At 43.5% G+C, this 19,364-nt stretch overlaps 1 protein-coding gene across 4 annotated transcripts in view; it reads left to right on the top strand.

Moving 5' to 3' along the window:
- Nucleotides 1-19,364, top strand: part of plxna4 (plexin A4) — a 283,559-nt gene that overhangs the window by 193,000 nt on the left and 71,195 nt on the right. For all 4 annotated transcript variants that reach the window (XM_061251217.1, XM_061251214.1, XM_061251215.1 and 1 more), the window contains 4 exons: nucleotides 762-885; nucleotides 4,824-4,977; nucleotides 9,076-9,175; nucleotides 9,963-10,077. In XM_061251217.1, the coding sequence (XP_061107201.1) occupies nucleotides 762-885; nucleotides 4,824-4,977; nucleotides 9,076-9,175; nucleotides 9,963-10,077 (493 nt within the window). The remainder of the gene's footprint in view (nucleotides 1-761; nucleotides 886-4,823; nucleotides 4,978-9,075; nucleotides 9,176-9,962; nucleotides 10,078-19,364) is intronic.

The following is a 19,364-nucleotide window of genomic DNA, read 5'->3' as shown; positions in this document are numbered from 1 at the left end:
CACTCGTCTTCCCACCTGTGCTGGAGGCAGACCGAATTTCCCATTTAATTGCACACAAAGGAGCGCCCTGTCTCAGCTCACAACATGTTGCTTCAGTTCCCACCCAATACTGCCCTCATTGTTTCAGCTAGAGCAGGGGAAGAGCCGTTATTTTCCGTGAATCCGGGGTGCTGTCGCAAGGGGAAAAGAAATCTAATTTACGTAACATAAAATATTTTTTTCATAGGTATCAGTGTGTATCTGTCTGACATTCACAAAGATAACAAGCTAGTAGCTGCCTCACTTTGCCCAGGTAACAAAGTAGACAACAGTTAATACCTGTCTGACTTTCCCTATTTAAAACTGAGCACATGTCTGTTTTATTTTATTCAGGTACCACTGTTGACCTGTTTAACCTTTACCTAGGTAATAGCATGTACCTGCCACACGTTCATTAGGTAACAGTTTGTATCTCCTCACCTTCCCTCAAATAACAGTACTTGCCTTAGTATACTTAGTGTTACCTTCACTGAGATAAAAGCTTGTGCTGTACCTGTTCACTCAGGTAACAATAAAAGCACAGGTGACAGGTGTATCCGTTCCTGGCATTACAGGACAGACATGTATCCACTTTCACGCAGGTGGTCGGCCATTTTATGCTGTTACAGTACAGTAGGTGTTAGAATGTCAAGACGGGCAATCAGGTGCAGGTAGGTGCCCTTACAGGCGTGAGAATAATGGCAGACTCTCAGGTGACAGCTTCTCTGTATCTCCTCCTGCAGGTGCACCAGGAAGGAGAAGTGTGAACGCTCCTCTGAACCCAGGAGGTTTGCCTCGGATATCAAGCAATGTGTCCGTCTCAGCGTCCACCCCAACAACATCTCTGTGTCTCAGTACAGTGTCATGGTGAGTGTGACGATCATTCTTAAGCCATTTATACATTTATACATGCCATTTATACATTTATTTTAAGAAGTGTTCATTCTGTGACTCGGATGCTTGTTGATACAATATGTTTCAGTTTTGGTTCACAACCTTTCAGTTTTGAAACGTTTTGGTTCACAGGTTCACAGACACAGATTAAGCTTAGTCCTAGACTAACATGCGTTTTATATGGTTAATCTCTATTTGAAATTAAACCTAGTCGAGGGTTAGTTAGAGTGTCTGTGGAACTGGCCCTTTGTGCCATAACCAGGCCATATGTGTTACACACAGAAAACAAGCAGAGGTTTACACTACCCAGTGTAATGGAAGAACACAAACCATTCTGCCAAGACCTCACCTTCTGTATCTCTAACAGTTTTCCCATCTTAGTATTAAACCTTATTACACATGAAGGACTCCCTTTAGAGACAAAAGCAAGTCTGTAAACCACTGTCCAGCCCTTAATTTTATAGTACCTGGTGAAAAGGCTAGGGTTCTCCTGATGAGTCTGTAGTAGGCCCATTGTGGGCAGCCACCGTGAGAATAAATTCATTTTATGAATGAAAACCAAGCCTGTGGAACTGTAATAGTCTCTCCAATGGTCAGTGATTTCAGATTGTGGTTTTATGATCATGGTGTGGACACTGTAGAGGTTTGTATTATGGTCTTATTATTGAACAATCTCAATTCCCTGCCTCTCAGCACATTGTAAAGAGGCACGGAGTCATGGTAGACTGACACAAGCCTTCCCAGCGTGAAATGAAGACAGAGATGGAGGGTTGGAGAGATGAGTAGGACATAGAGGAGTGAAGAATGACGGAGAGAGCACGGAGATGGGGAGACAGGAGAGGAAAAACAATGGAGCATGTGCATGTACCAAAAGCCAGGTTTATATATGGAAGAAAATGGTGGTGGAAATGAAAGGATTGTTTGGTGGTAGCACCTTCTCAGCTTTAATATGGTAAATGGTTGGCATTTATATTGCGCCTTTATCCAAAGCACTGTACAATTGATGCTTCTCATTCACCCATTCATATACACACTCACACACCAACAGCGATTGGCTGCCATGCAAGGCGCCGACCAGTTTGTCAGGAGCATTTGGGGGTTAGGTGTTAACTCAGGGACACTTCGACACAGCCCGGGCGGGGGATCGAACCGGCAACCCTCCGACTGCCAGACGACTGCTCTTACTGCATGAGCCATGTCGCCCCCTCAATAGAGTGCCAAAACTATGAGGAGCAACCAGGCCTCCTTTTCAGTAGCCACCTCCATCTCCCCACAAGTGGTGCTATTACATATTGTTCCAGAGGTCAAAGGTCCTGGGAATTATGTGACTGTGGAGACAGGACAGAGCAGTGCCTATCAGAACTGGCTCTGTGGTCTATCTCTTTAGAGTTGTTCTCCATCCGGATCCATCAGAGTACACCACAGCCACCATCTTTAGCCCATAATAAACCTGTATCACCCACAGACACCCAGGCTGATTACTGTACACATTCAGTCCTCTCTGAGGTCTCATGAATTATTTGTTATTATGACGCTGTTTGCCTAAATACATTTTTTTCTAATTCTTATAATATACTGTAATATGGGAACATTTCTAAGGTTGGTACAGGGTTTTGGAAGATGTGGCACATTGTATGTGCATATATGAGAATAGGTAGAACATTCGGAAGGTGTGTGTGTTTGTGTTTGTGTTCTTGTGTGTGTGTGTGTGTGTGTGTATTTTTCACATTTAAAGCAGGAATTACTCTATGGCACGCAACACATCTGAAATCTAATCAGCTGCTGAATGTTTTCAGACAGCCAGACAGCATGGCAGGCAGACAGGCCTTGACCTTTTTATTATTAAATATTTGTTTGGAAAAATAAGCCAAATCTCCAAAGCTCTCTCTCTGCGTGACACACTTGGGTTTTGAGATTGCCTTGACTATCAGTCATCGTCACGTTAGGGGTTTTATAGGAAAGGAATTATTTTTAATGCCTATCATCTGTTGTTTACTGTGGTTTATGCCTGTCCTGTATCCCTGTTTTATTTGGGCACTGATAGGTCTGCCATAATGAATCTAATGAATGGGTTTAAAACTAAGAAATACGAGGCCCCACAGTGATAAATGTGAAGTTGAAGAATAATTTTATTCATTCATGTCAAATCGAAGCCATATTTTACCATAGATTATGTGAGAGTCCCGCAGCATGTGGTGTGAAGCAGGTGAACGTAACTGGAAAATGCTTGGGCACTAGCTTTCTGTAGGATCAATATACTATATCGAGTGCCAAGTAATCATTTAGTGGGCACTGTTCTAGTCTAATATGGAGCTTGCTAAGACAGCTTACTAACTGCAAAAGTAATGCTCAGTATAATTTTAATAAACTACACCAGACAATCCACACTGTCCATTGAATAATTTCAACAGCCTGAAGAAGCTCATGCAAGATTGTTTTTGCCGTATTTATCCACCAATGCAGTTTACCGTCCCATCATCTTACGCCCTGTACAATTCCTTTTAAAATCACATGTCTACAATGTACAGTTATGAAATTTGATAACTAGGTACTAATAATGGCATTCATTACTGGATACTTTCGGTGTTCTCATTTGCTGGGAACTGCCTTAAAGAAGCTACCTTTCAGCTATGACAAAGCATGTATTGCTGCACATGAAATGTTGTCCACTTTCCAGTCACAGTGGCCTTTTTTAGGTGATATAGTACAGAAGGTGAGATGCTCAGCCTTTTGTGCCCGTGTTTCACAGCCTTCTGTTGTCGGTGGACACCTGACAATGAGCTGTTTTATTTAGTATTCACTGTGGCCTTCAGGGTAATAAAAAAACTGTGGGAAAAATACTGGAAAGTTGCCAGTGGATTTTATGCTTTCATAAGTTACTGTGGTGCTGAATTGAAATGATAGGAGGAAACATTTCACATTCTAAGTATTTCATCAATTTGTAAATAAAACACTGAGTTCTGACAGTGCATCGTGCCTAAAAAATACTTGATGAGATTTAAAGTGTGTCAGATTATTAGTATTATGGAAGTATGTGAGATTGTATTTCATTTTTTGAGTGCTTCAGCTGATACGGACAAGGTTATTTTCATATTCATGGAGTCTTGCTTGGTTCCCAGACGACTGGCAAAATGTAATTCAAGAAATTCTCCTCGTATTCCGCCTACGAGGAGGGGGGAAAATAAATGAAATTGAGTCAAGAAGGCGAGTTTTTGCATCTTTGGCTTTAATGGGAAACTCGGTATCAGCTGTGCCCACTTTCATTAAAAAGCAATATAAAAACAGTCAGGCTCAGTTGCCTCTTACGGCAAAGTGGGTTCGGTGTTTTATCACAGATGCGGAGCTCTGGACGGCGAAATCAACGGAATGCAGGGCCGCTGCTTTCTATCACGAATGTCGTCTGCCTTTTTGCCACATCACTGACTGTTTGTCTTCTGCTCAAGAATAGCCTTAATTCAAACAGGTTTCTTGTTGTAATGCCATTCAGGGAGGTGCTAGATCTCTGCCATTTCAGAATATCTGCGCCTGAGCACTTTAAGTGCAACTATTGCATTTAAATATAGGTAACACTAGTTGGTGAGAAATAATACAATTAGAGTACAAGGTATAAAGATAAAATACAGTACTGTGATTGACAGGAGGAAATATTACAGTGTTAGCAGGTCTCCACATGTTTGGTGACACTAAGGTCAAAACACATAGCCTGTCCAGATGACACATGCACTACCTGTACAAAATTTCACAAGCACTGTGATACATGAGATCATATGTGTGGTGTATGTTGATGCTGTCATTCCCTTGATTGCACACACACACACACACACACACACACACACACACACACACAGTATTTAGCATTTCTATTCCAATAGCATTCAGAAGGTTTGACTGTTCTACATGTCTGATTCCAGCTGGTCCTTGAAGCCCACAATGTTCCGGAGCTTTCCGCGGGAGTGAACTGCACCTTCGAGGACCTGGCTGAGATGGACGGGCTGGTGGAGGGGAACCAGATCAGGTGCACCTCTCCTGCTGAGAAGGAGGTCCCTCGGATCATCTTCGACAAAGGTAGGGAGCGTACTGTGTTCTGCTCTATGCTCCCTAGGACACATTCCAGCCAAGGTCTTAGACTTCCGTACATGCTGAAAGAATAACCACCGAGAACCATAGAATAAGTAGATTTTCTATTTATATTTTTGAGAGTAGTTACCTTTATCTTCACTCCTTTTCGGATTAAATATGGATGTAGTCAAGTTCCACTGAAAACTGTTGAGGGATTTTTGCCCAGGGCTGGGATAAGACCTCATTAATAGCATTTAAGATAATAGAGGCAATTCTTAATAATTCAGTTTTAGGTAAATCATACTCCAGAGTAAGGAGTAAGACAGGGCCACCCAAACCTGTTCTCTGAGATCTACCGCTCTGTAGTTTTTCACTCTAACCCTGAAATAGCACACCATCATTGAACAGCGATCTCATTCCGCTGCTGATTAGTAGATTCCAGTGTGCCAAATACAGGTTGAAGTGAAATCTACACAACTCTAGATCTCCTGGAACAGGGTTGGGGAGCCCTGGTGTATGGTGTTGATAGAAAGTAATCCTTTCTCTGTAGAAGACAGACTGAAGCAGCCTCAACCCTCCTTGCTCTTGACATTTTGTCACGGCAGACGTTCTATGATTGAGTAATGATCTGGGATTGGAGTGTGTTCTCCTGGCTCAGAAGAGCGCCACCACAAGGCTGGGGGTGGATGTGCAAGCCAGATCTCAGGTTGAGCCAGAGGGGAGAGGAAATGGGAGCAACGAGCAAATCCTCGCGGCTGATGACGGCATAGTCTCAACACTGCACCTACTGAGGCTGAAAAACGGTTCTGATGGCATTCACTCTCTCCCAGAGATAAGGAAAGAGAGATTTCAGAAGAGGCGGATCCCTCCCCTCTTCCCCGACGTGGTTGGTTAGCCCCGGTATAATTGAAGAGTGCTCACACTTGAAGGATGGTAATTTTTCATCATGTGGAGTTGTCTCTGCGAAGAGATAATGTGGACCCGGTGCTGAGATGGAAACAGGGAGAACATTACCTTGCTCTCCGTCAGAGAGAAATTATCTTGCTGTTCGTTTACATTCAAATATTTGTACAATTGTTCATTTGAGGCTCGGAGTCCCATAAAAATCTATTCCACCTATTTATAAAACTATCAGAGCTTAAATGCATATGAATCAAAAGAACACAGAGGAAGAAAGAGCAAATGCACTCGTATCTCCTGGTACAGACGCTTCTCATTGAAGTGGCAAACCGTAGAGCGTGTGAGGTTACTCAGGGTAACAAGCTTCCGTAGGCATGCAGCGATTTATAACCATAAATCCCTGCATTAATAATAATACCCTTAGTGCTTACAGTGGAAAGTAAGGTCAGCACAAAATTACGGGTCTGAAAAACCTGCTGAGGTCTACAGGCCATGCATACGCACAGCAATTTCACAAGGCCATGTGGGCACTCAAACCCAGCTCTAGTGTACTCACACAGACACACACACACACAAACACACACCCTCACACACACACACACATACACAAACACACACTCTCACACACATGCGCACGCACACAAACACAAACTCTCACACAGACACACACACAAACACACACTCTCACACACACACACGCACGTACACAAACACACACTCTCACACACACGCACGTACACAAAAACACACTCTCACACACATGCGCACGCACACAAATAGCGACTGACAAGCATGATCTGCTTCCTGCTTTTTTCATTAAGACTCAGGTTGCCTGAAGTCTGCCTGATTGCCACAAACAATAGAAAATTGCAACAGAAACATATCTAGTCTTCTTTTTCCGGCTCTTTCTGTCTCCATGGCTTCCTTGGAGTCTGTAATGGGTCTCTGGTGTAGTGCCGTCAGAGAGACAGGAGGTGAAACTCGTGACTCAGTCTTCCCTCCACTCCTCCCAGCATTTTCTTTTCTTTTTTGTACCTCATTTACCGCTGCCATCTCCACAAAAACACACCCCATACGTTCACAATATCTCTGTGAAGCTGTATCAACAATGGCACATTCTGACAGCCTGACAGAAATGCTCTGAGATTGGTGTTTGCTGAGATGCTCATCTGTGCATTTCTCCCGGTGTACCGTAAGAAGACGGATCCTTCTGTGATACACACTCTGCCCCAGTGACACGTTAAGTTACGCCAAAGACGCTAAAGGAAGAAAGATGGCAGTCTCATCTATCAGCTCCTATAGCAGGCTGCTCTACTGTAGTTACATCATTCGCTGATAGAAGGCATTCTGCGATTATGAATTTCCGGACACTGCGCATGTGCGATTATGGACAACTGCAAAATAAATGTGTAATGCTATATTTCACCCAAAACAACCTTCTATTTCATACCTAACAACCTAGGCTGACCCAATGACCCAAACCAAAAATGGACTGGAAAAAGTACAGAGCAACAGCTCATCATAAGAAACTTTCCCACGGGGACCCATTTTAAAAAACCGAGGTCCGCTTAAGCCGATTAAAGTGTGGAACAGTCCAGCCTCTAGGTTGGACCTCTCTCTGCTGTTCCTCTCTGGTTACACCTTGCAGAAAGCACCAGGGGGTCTGACTGGCCCAGTTGGGACGATGACATCAGGCACCCTGGCAACACTTACACAGACTAATGTAGTTACAGCCATTGTCGAAGCCAGTTCTCTGTGATTGATACATGAATCTCTCCGAGGTACAGAGGGAGAGGGAGACGGGGAGAAAGAGAGAGCTCTTTGAGCGGTGAGATGCCCGTGTACACCCTGTTGAATTAAACATGAGATTCTTCATTAGCTCAGACAATAGGACACTGAAGGACCCTCTTTTGTGCCACATTTCGATTAACTCATAGAGATTATTTTTTTATTTTTTTATTTTTTTTATCTCATATTTCAAAGAGACTTTGAAAGACTCCGGTGGAAATGTTTTTCATCTCGGCGGAGAGTGTGAAATAACACGCCATTGTTTCACGCGCGGTTAAAGGACGGTTTTTCTCTGGGGAGTGCACCGAGCAGCGTCACTCTCATGCTCAATCATGGCTAATGACAAACATAGCGCCAGACCCGGTGGAGTGGGCTCTCAGCGTGATGTTAAGGTCCCCACAGAATACCAGGGAGCCACGTGTGGCTTCGATTTTTATCATTTAATATTTATTTGCTATTAGCGAAGAAAGTCTGGATCTCAACTCCTCGATACACTTCATAGAGCCAGGGAATTCTGTATTTATGATTTCTACAAATCATTTATTTCTTAATATTATTTGCATTTCTTAAGGGAATAGTTGACGTCCTTGAGATTTTTTAATATTATTTCAGTTTTACTGTACGCTTGTTGTTGTCCCAGACAGGTTTTGTGTGTGATGATGGATTTTTTTAGATAACAGTTCTTCTGATGACCTTCAGGGTTTACATTGGCTGGTACCTTTGTGTGTTTGTGGTCTAAAACAAACAAACCAAAAAGATTTAAAGTAACTCCGAAGCAGCTTGTGCAGTAGAATCGTGCCTTCACAGGTTGTATGTGTGCACAATACCTGATTCGAAATACGAACATGTAACTTGAGACTACTCCAGTCAAGGGAATAAGTACTGGCACCATATAAAACAGATATTTGTTTTCATAATTATGAATAAATGCGTTCTTTTGTGTTCTTCTGTACAGCCACTATGGTTATAAAGCCCACAGGTTATCATGAACTTTATTATCTAAAATGTGCTTAAATCCACACTAAAGTGGGTCAAATGAAAACAAACACTAATACTGAAATAAAATAAACTCCAGAATGTGACCTTAATGATGTTTCAATGCTTAGTATGATTTCTTAATATTATGGTGTTGTGTTCCCATATTTCATCATATTTGTATTTGTGATATGAGATTTGTGATTGCGATTAGTATTTGCTGTGATATTATCTGATTGGCTGAGATGTTTGATTGGCAGTTCTCTCTTTTCCCTGACTCCCCCTGTGCCAGGGTTGTGAGGCTCTCTGTGAAATGGCTGTCACGGAGACCGGCCAGGATGCTCCCAGCATGCACCTCTCAGCGGGGGTGTCACTGCCGGAGCAGGGAATGAGTTTTTCTCTCCTTTTGATGTGGTCCTCTCTGTTTCCTCACCCCTCCAGGAGACCATCAGATCGTTCAGCTCTATCTCAAATCCAAGGAGACCGGCCTGGCTTTCGTCAACACCAGCTTCGTCTTCTACAACTGCAGTGTGCACAAGTCGTGAGTGTCCCCCGTCCACGCCTGTACCCCCACACACATCTACACGCTATGCGCTCATAGCATAACATTATGAACCACCGATAGCTGTCCTCAAACATCTAAGGCATATGTAGAAGAATATGGCATGTGAATAAAAAAACTTTATTATAAAATTGAATTGTTTTCCTTACTTTGTTTAAAACATGTGGCTGTGTTGAGAGTGCCCTAAGCTAATTTAAGCAAATTAAATTATCTGTCTTGTTCCTGTACTGTATGTATACTTTTGGGTGTTCCACAGTACTTAATCAAGGCTGTAATTATGTTGGACAATAGGTTTCCCACGGTAAAATATTGGTTCAACTTTCTGCAGCATGACTTGTTTCACCTGTTGTAACAAACAATAAAGTAAAATTGTTCATTTCTGTAATTAATGCCCTGGCATTATGTACATCATTATCTCTCATCACTTGATGTTATTGCCTAACCTGCATTATTGTTACTTTCCCCGCTGACTTACATGGTCGGGTTAAATGAGTGAATTAATGAATGAATGAATGATTCATCAGCTCTTTTAGAATAAAGGTAGTCGTTTGTCATTCTCCATAATTAACATTATCATCATCTACAGTGTGACTCAGTATTCACACTTAGTAGTCTGAATCCAAACCACAGTAAAAGTGATGCTTTGTGGCGTAGTTTGTCCTTGTACACCTTGTATTCTTATTCTCCTGCTCCCATTCTCTCTCTCACTCTCTCTCTGTCTCTGTATCTCTCTCTCTCCCTGTCTTTGCCTCTGTCTCTCTCTCAGGTGTCTGTCCTGTGTGAGCAGTCCCTATCAGTGTCACTGGTGTAAGTACAGGCACGTCTGCACCCACGACCCCAGAACCTGTTCGTTCCAGGAGGGCTGGGTCAAGCAGCCTGAGGTTAGTGTTCTCACTAGATTGGTTGGGTCACAGATTTTGACATTGTGTCATTTTCGACTGGGTCTTGCAGTAGCTACAGCGTGTTTCCTTATTATTATTCCATCTCAGATGCACCTTTGTATCACAGATATTATGTAGCTTTGGTACGTGCCCTTCTTAAGTGTCTCTGCTTAGTCTTGCTCTCTGGCAAAAGCGCAAGCCATCTGGTGTTTTGTGGAAACCTGATATTGTTCTTTTTACCCTGAATAAGAAATTGCCCCTCCCCATCTTAATTACCAGTATGGCTGGCTCCGGTCCAGTTCAGTCAAGTCCGCACTGTTACAGTATCAATCCTGATAGAGTACACTGAGAGAGCACACTATATCTCCTTTCGACCTTAGAAACGTTCTTCCGTTGACATTAAGCATTTTCACAAACCTGACTGACTGATCTCTGCCAGACAAGAGGAAACAGACAGCTCTTTTTGTATATCTACCACCTTCCCATGGGAACTCTTTGCTCCACCAAGGAGGGAGGGGGTGGTGTCTCATTAGAGGGCTGGGAGTTTGGGTTTAATCCAGCCCCTGGGGGGGGTGTGTGAATACCACTCCCCGCCCCCCCACTGATTTCTGTTAGAAACCGGTACTGATGAACGGGAAGGTCTCTCAGTCTGCTTCACCAGAAATACCCTACTTCATACAGTGCCCACTGCCAGCACCATACAGAGCAGTGAATGGTTAACGTTAGAAGTTATTAAGTCTGCCCCTCGCTGGCTGCTGCTAAGGCCAGCAGTGTTTGCTATTCTGTCGACCATCTGCATATCAGCCCCGTATTGACCAGGTTAATATTGGAATTATCCATTGTGTGCCCAACAACCACAGAATAAAGATGGGTTTTAATATGAGCCCCTGTTAATGACATATTTCTACATATTTCTGTTTGACTGTTGTTTCTAGGCAGGTGTTTCATTTGCCTAATGAGTTTAATTTGGATTTAATTAACCTCTCAAACCACGAATCGCGCTTTGTCTGTATACTCTGTGTTGCTCGGAATTAATGAGTTTGGCTGTTTACCCACAATCCTCAGAGAAGATAATGATAAGTCAACTTTGCTCAGACAAATGAAATGACCTTTTAAAGTGACCTTTTGTGGATGAATTCCGTTTATTTTTCCAATTAAGGGATTGTTGAGAGTGATCCAAATAATCCGCATTATGGGCCTTTTTCATGATTTACTGGGAGAGGGCTTTAGGAGACAGGTTCTGCCTGGATGGAGCATTGTCTGTGCATCTGAGATGAACACCATTTGGGTCAAACTAACCCTCCTGTTTTATTGTAGGATGATGACTCACACACAGAAATTACCCTCAATGTCATTGTTTTTCGTTACATTTTGAAGCGTTTACAGTGTTCTTTGGTGTCTCTTTGGGCCTTTACCCCTGTGTAATCCCTGAAGAAATGTCTGGAGTAAGCCTGGGACTCTGTGTGGTGGAGAGTGACAGGTTGATGAGGTAGTCTTGTCCTTTAAGGTTCGTAATTGACACCACTAATTGGCACACCAGGTGTAAAGCAGTTGGGCTGGGAATGGCGACAACAATGTTGTTAATTCAGTCCCCATGTCACTACGACTCCCCAGACCCTAGACACAGTGTATGCGCCGTTAAGGGAACACGGGGAGGGAGTTTGAGAGTATAAGAGATTATCTGACAGACAGACAGAAGAATGGTGAGAGAGGCAGAAAGTGTGTGTGTGTGAGAGAGAGAGAGAGAGAGAGAGAGAGAGAGGGAGAAAGAGAATCAAAGAAAGGCCTGGAGTTGCCACGAACCTGAAACAAAATTCAGGTGGAGAGTGTCGCCCTGAAACCAGGACTAAACACTGAGCACAAATGCAGCCGTCAGACAGCAATAATTACGGCTGCTCTCCCTTGTCAGATTTACCGACAACCCACCGCTTCTGCCAGAATCTTTTAATTGTTTTCTTTTTTGTTTTTCCTTTTTTTCTTGCCGTGTCTACGGCAGCTAATTATCCCGTCCTGCTCCCATTGATTTTGACCGAAACCAGGTGATAACAAGGAAGGAGCACGATTTCGGTAGTAAACATTAGCGATAATTACATTTGATTCATCTTCAGATGTTCTGACTATAGTCTGTCTGTGGTAAACATGTGATTCTGGGCACCGGCTCAATTGGAGGGTGTTTTGTGCAGGCAGAGACCAGCACTGCTGTTTGAAGGGCGAACCACAATATGTGGATATTAATTTCATCATGCCAAGACACCCTCTATTGTTCGTGTTCACAGACGTCATGCTGAGACATGAGCGTGCTCACCCGTAATAAAGGTTTGGGCCAGCGCTGTGTCCTGCTACGTCGCTCAGCCCTGACCTCACTGTGCAGCGTGTCCTGTAGCCCCCACAGTGCAGCTTTCAGAGTGTGTGTGTGTGCGTGTGTGTGTGTGTTTGTGTATATGGCTGTATGTGTGTGCATGTGTGTATATGGCTGTATGTGTATGTGTGTATACAGGTATGTGTGTGTTTGCATGTGCGTGTGTGTGTGTGTGTGTGTGTGCGGGTGTGTTTGTGTGTGTGTGTGTGTGTGGGTGTGTTTGTGTGTGTGTGTGTGTGTGTGTGTGTGTGCGTGTTTGTATATATGGCTGTATTTGTATGTGCGTATACAGGTATGTGTGTGTATTTACATGTGTGTGTGTGTGTGTGTTTGTGTAGGTACGTATGCCTGTGTTGCGTATGCATGTGTGTGGGTGAGTGTGGGTGTGTGTGTATGTCTGTGTTTTTCTGTTTGAGTGTGTGCGTGAGGTGTGTTGCCCTGTGGGAGAGCAGCAGATTAAGACACACAGACAGGCTTGCTGTCTTCCTGACTGACTACCCGGGGTGGGAAGGGGGGTGGTAATCAGAAGCATTTCAAACGGGAGAGGAGGAGATAAAAACATCCCTCACATAACGGTATCAATCACACTTATCAATCACACTTATCAATCCCCATCAGCACCCGGGGGTTACACACAGGCCAGTACCCCATCTTAGATTTACGCACAGGCCAGTACCCCATCTTGGATTTACACTCGCCTTTTATTCTGCTAATAAAAAAACTGTCAGAGATGGAACGAGTTTCAGTCTACAATCTACACTCCGTATGTTAATGTGAGATTTAGTGCGCTGGCTGTCAGATTGCTTCCATCTATACTGTGCGGCCGAGATTCTGACGTAGTCTTCGCTTTACCCTAAAAATAGAGGCGTATAGAAGTGCGTGTTCGGTATGAAGTGGATTCTTCCTGAGTGAAACGTACAGGCAGAATGCAGAATCTACCGTAACGGCAGAGGATACCGACAGCAGAAAAACAGAAAAACAAATGAAGGACTGGAGACTTCTGTCAGTACCGAGCACGCATCCCCTTTTTCATCAGTCCGCAGCTTTCAGCTCCACGGCACAAAGTCACTTTTCATATTTTTCATCAGGCCTGGCTGATTTTCCGGCTTTTCATCTTGCAGTAAAAGGATGAGTCTCTTAGATCTCGTATTGCCTGTTTCTCGGTATTGCCAAACTGAATTACAGTAATGAAAATTATGATCAGTTTATGGGAAATATTTTGGCCTTGTCTTTGACCATGGCTGTGTTTGAGTAATGGGCTGTGTGTTTCTCTTCAGCCTAAGCTATAGAGCTATAGCTATAGAGCTGTGCCTCAGCTGTGCTGTAGAACTGTGCTTAAGTTGTGCTATAGAGCTGTGCCTCAGCTGTGCTATGCTATTGAGCTGTGCTTAAGTTGTGTTCTAGAACTGTGCTCAAGTTGTGCTCTAGAGCTGTGCTTAAGCTGTGCTATAGAGCTGTGCTTAAGATGTGCTGTAGAGCTATGCTTAATCTGTGCTATAGAGCTGTGCCTGAGCTGTGCTATGCTATTGAGCTTTGCTTAAGCTGTGCTGTAGAACTGTGCTATAGAATTGTGCTGTAGAACTGTGCTGTAGAACTGTGCCTGAGCTGTGCTATAGGACTGTGCCTATTCATTGCATCCAATTTTCTCTTTTAATTTCATGTTGAAAACTTCAATTCATTATGCTTTCGAATTCAGTTCTTGCAATTCCATTTCAGTCGACTGTGACACAGATGCAGTTGCTTAGAAAAGTAAACAGGCAAAGATTCTGTCAAGTGGCACCTATATATTTCCTATCCCATTTTAGTTTTGTGGTGGCATACAGAGCTTGGGAGCTTGATACCAATTATAAAAATGTAGCCATGAATGACCAGAGGACAGTATACACAGCTCTGGGAAGCTAGCTACAGTAAGACTTCTGGTTTTACGCTGCTTTTTTGTATGTCTAAGCTTACTTTTCCAAAATAGTTTTTTGTTGTGCTGTTTAAGAGATTACAGTTCTGACCGCAGCTGATGCCTGAAGTTATATTTCTGGAATTTATTCAGTGACATAAGGCCTAAACCATATTCCAGTACAAGATTATCCCCAACCATAAATCCTGCACCGGTCTAAGCCCTGTCCTTTAAGTAACCATTCAAGTTCATTCAAAATCTTCCCTTATGGCAGATACACAATGCAGTAATTGTATTTATAAATCTTATTCAGCCATGTCGTGATCAGAAAATCTGACATGCAAGCACTTAGAAAACACACAAAACATACATTTATTGCACATGACAATACAAGTAAATTGCATTCCAGAGTACATGCATTTATTGACATGAAATGGCTGCAGAATTAAAAACCATAGGAAAAACAAGTAGAGTGTGGGTTGTCATCATGACGTTGATCAATAACTCTCATTCTTCACAACAATAGCTAAGGGAGAGCAAATTTCCATTCGTACTACAGTAACGTTTTGTTACTGGACTGTAAAATTGAATCTGCTGAATCTGAAAAGAAATCTGTAACGTGAAATGGTCATGGCACTTTTGAGCCGGACAAGCTTTGTGTTGTTGTCATCAGGAATTCTGTCTTGGACGCTGGCCCAGTGTGAGGATAAATTGTTGTATCTAAACCGTCATCCTGCACTTCTTGCACCGCTGTTCGCTGAGGACAGACAATGAGTCAAAGTGCTACAGGTGCAAATTTCTTCAGAACAGCTCCCAACCTGTTAAAGGTCACTGAAGATTTTCCCTTAAGTGTGGAATTCACCTTCTCTTGTCACTCCCTTTCCCAGAGCTGTCGGGATAGAGAGTATGACTCATCTCATTTTAGCTGACACTTTCAGTGGTTGTGCTGTTCGTCAATACATTGATGGTCTTGACACCGTTCCAAATGGAACAGGCTGGATTTGTATGAGGTGGGAGAGGCATGAGGGATTACTGTGCGTATACAAACAGAGCAATTCCTGTATGTGTGTGCAGTAAATGTCTGTCTGAAGTGCAACCTGGGCATTTCCCAGCTCTTCTAGTCTACTGTTAGAGATGGGTTATGTCTCCTCGAGATATAGGAGGGACCAGAGGGTCTAGATTTATTCATTTCTAGAGTTATCTGCTATTTCATGTTAGCACTACTTGTTGCACTGTTGCTGGCTTTATTATTTATTATTTATTATTTATTTATGATTATTATGTCCAGTGTAATAGTCTCCCTCGTAAATCACTTTGGGTAAGAATTTCATCTCGCAATATTACTTAAACTTATTGCTTTTTTTTTCCTGAGCTTCGTTAACTTTTTTAACTTCCGGAGACTTTTTCTCATAAAACGGAGGATTGAAACTTCAGCGTTTGTCTGTAACCTGCTGCCGAGGCAGCGCCGTGACTGTTGCCGTCCTGTGTGGCTGGGACTGACCCCTCTGCCTGACACCGCAGGAGAGCGGTGTCAGCTCCCCGTCCCTGGAAAGACTTTAATAACCTGAACCGACGAAACGCCTCCCGCACAACACTGTCTGGGAAGACTCCATACGGCAAACAGCCTTCAATTATGCTGTTGTTATGCTTGGAGTCAATCACTCCCTACATAAACCCGCCCGGCCGGCGCCAAACATCCGTCAATAAAAGGTGGAGGAGATGGGACGAGTGTGTGTGTGTGGGGGGGGGGGGACTGTTTTTTTCCTCCCTCCTCCTTATTTATGATCCAGTCCAGGGGCAATAAACACTTATACATTATATCCACATAATGGAGAGATAAATCGGTGGCGGTGATTGGTGGAGGTCTTTGAGCGGGATTGGCCTGCGAGCACCTTGAGCACTCATGGGTGCGTTATGGGGGTGTCAGCGCGCGGGAGGATTTACGGGGCAGGCAAGCCGCTCCTGGGGGGGTCCCCCGCGCTAGATTTACACCCTACTCCACCCTCAGCTGCTGACTGGGCTCCTTTTACTGTATGTTTCTGAACCCCGTAACTCATCTCAAAAAGCGTACGTGTGTATGGGTGAGTGTGTGCACGTCTGCATGTTTCTGAGTGTGTTTTATGTTTCTGAATCCCTTAACTCATCTCAAAAAGCGTGCGTGTGTATGGGTGAGTGTGTGCGCGTCTGCATGTTTCTGAGTGTGTTTTATGTTTCTGAATCCCTTAACTCATCTCAAAAAGTGTGCGTGTTTGTATGGGTGAGTGTGTGCGGATCTGCATGTTTCTGAGTGTGTTTTATGTTTCGGAACCCCTTAACTCATCTCAAAAAGCGTGCGTGTGTATGGGTGAGTGTGTGCGCGTCTGCATGTTTCTGAGTGTGTTTTATGTTTCGGAACCCCTTAATTCATCTGAAAAACTCCACGTGTGCAGTTGGTTTTGTGTGTGTGTATGGGTCAGTGTGTGTGTGCGTCTACATGTTTCTGTGTTTGTTTTATGTTTCTGAAACCCTTAACTCATCACAAAAACTGCACGTGTGCGGTTGGTTTTGTGCGCATGGGTGAGTGTGTGTGCGTCTGCATGTTTCTGTATGTGTTTTATGTTTCTGAAACCCTTAACCCATCTCAAAAAGTGCATGTGTGCGGTTGGTTTTTTGTTGTGTGTACAGGTGAGAGTGTGTGCACCTGCGTGTTTCTGTATTATGCCTGTGGCTGTGTGAATGCGTTTATAGATGTGTGCCTCTCTGTGTGGTGGGATGGATGGTGTTTGTGGGCTGGGGGATTTGTGTGTGTGGTGACTGCATCTAGGTGTGAATGTGTGTGTGTGTTTGTGTTAGTCTATATATAGGTATTTACGGGATTGGAGAGGTATGTATGTGTAAGTATGTGTGTGTCCATCTGTGTGTGTGATATAAACATATTTATGGGATGGGATGGGTATGTATGTGTAAGTGTGTGCGTTTATCGTGTGGGCAGGTGGCTGAAATATAGAGGGTGAGGTGGACTTTGAGTGAAATGTGAAATCCATCCTTTCCCCTGTCAGCGAGTGAAAGATGGTCAGACTCAGGCCTTTCACGTCCCACTGCTGCGGTTTATTGCCCCGTGTAATGGGGTTTAAGGCAGCAGTTGCTGAGGGGGGAGGTTTTTTTAAACTGCTGCCTATTCCTCTGCTACACTCTGGGACAGTCATTATATTAGCATGTCTCATATACAGTACTGTCCATATACGTATTTATGTCTCCAGCCCTCGAGTGCAAAATCTACAATATATACTGCTTCTGATTAAAGCTTGTAACTCTTGAATTGGATGTGGTTTATTGGAAAAAAGGTTTATTGGGGAGAAAAAGTGTGTAGTCCTGTCACAGCAGAACACCAAAAGGAACAGGATCCAATCAAGAGCCAAGTCACCTTGACAAAAAACATGACCAAGCGAAAATATACCTCTGCCTCCACTGTGGTTTGAGGGTAAACATTGTGTGCCTGTTTTTGTTATGATACTGAGCTGTGGGTGACCTTTGGCTGAAAAGTATCAGGGCCTATTAAATGTGCCACCTCTGATGTACCTCTGTACGCCTTTAACTTTCATTTTGTGGATCTCAGCGACATCTCACAAACGTGGAGGCTTTCCTCTGTGTCAATCAGATTTTTTTTTGTCACAAGTCTTTGCACTGTCCTGGCAGTTCAGGCGAAGGCAGGCACTGACGAACAAGTGGTTACAAGTGAGACGGTTACTCGTGTCACTCCTCATACATTTCCACTGTCTGAGGCCACCAGTCATTCTGTACAACATTACATTTCAACAAATTCCTGAGCCCACCGCCATTTCACCTGAGCTGTTATGCTGTGACTTAGTCTTTATCTAAAGAATACAGAATTCTCCTCTTACCTTCCTCTTCTACTTATGACTTTTTAATACATTTTGAAGTCTTTTTATATTAGAACCGACTGTTCAGTCAGAACACAACAAATGAGACATATTTACCACAAAAGGAACAAAATGGATGCCCTACCTTCTGTGACTCAGTCTTCCACGGAGTACGATAAACTTTGAACACTTTTCAAGGCGAAAATTCAGATAATTAATTTGAAACTTTGAGTGTACTGTAGACTCTGATGGGCTGCTTCAAGGGTTTATCAGAGAGCTTGTCTGGGTTATTATTTTATACTCTGCTTCAGGCATCCAGTAAAGTGTGGGTTGAATGTTAATGGTCCAGTTGCACACATGAGACGCACCTTAATCATCCGAGTGAGAAGAGGTGGAAAGTCCCGGGGTCACAGAGTAAAAGTCCTGCCACGTGAACTCAGCCAGCTGCTTTCACTAATTAGTTCTACCTTCTGGTTGAATAATTGTTCAAATGAGTAAGTCCAGGTGATTGGAACAAAATACTTGGGAGGACTTTTACTTTCTGAACTTGGATTTTCCACCTTTGCCAGCGAGATGTCGTTTAATGCCCAGTCGTGTTCATGAGAGTGTGATTTTGTCGTCCAATCCCATGTATAAGTGTATACTAGTCATCCAATCGCATACAAAAAGGGTCATTTATTCAGAAAAATATGCCTGGCTTTGCCACTCACATTGGTTTTTGATTGTGACACTGTATATCTGGCTGAGCAATAAAACCTTCGGTGCTGTGAGTGCTTTAAAGTTAGCCTGGATTTTTGCTCTTTTATTTTTCCATCATGTAGGAATTACTTTTTTTTGTTTTAGATGAAATGAACTGCTTGGCTGTACTTACATGTATCTGCCAATTGGAATGTCCCTTTAGCTTCAGTGTCCCTGCTGTCGGTTGGTGCTCATTAGCTCTCATAGGCTCCCGCTCTCCCTTCCCCTTCAGATCTCATGATGGGCGATAAGTGTCATATTAAACTACCCGCTGTCGTCAGGCAGAAGAGCCCAGGCGTATCACACCAGAGCAATCAATGCAGATCAGGGGTCAGGCGGCGTAAGAGGCTCGCTAAAGTACCGGTTCGGGGTAAAGTGGAAGGTCTAAGGGTGCGTTTGAACGCCGCGAGTGTTCGCGACAACCGTCATCGCGATTGGC

Source organism: Conger conger, chromosome 8, assembly GCF_963514075.1.
Source record: "Conger conger chromosome 8, fConCon1.1, whole genome shotgun sequence".
Taxonomy (NCBI): Eukaryota; Metazoa; Chordata; class Actinopteri; order Anguilliformes; family Congridae; genus Conger; species Conger conger.
The sequence above is the reverse complement of the archived record's forward strand: the minus strand, read 5'-3'. Positions and strand labels throughout refer to the sequence as shown.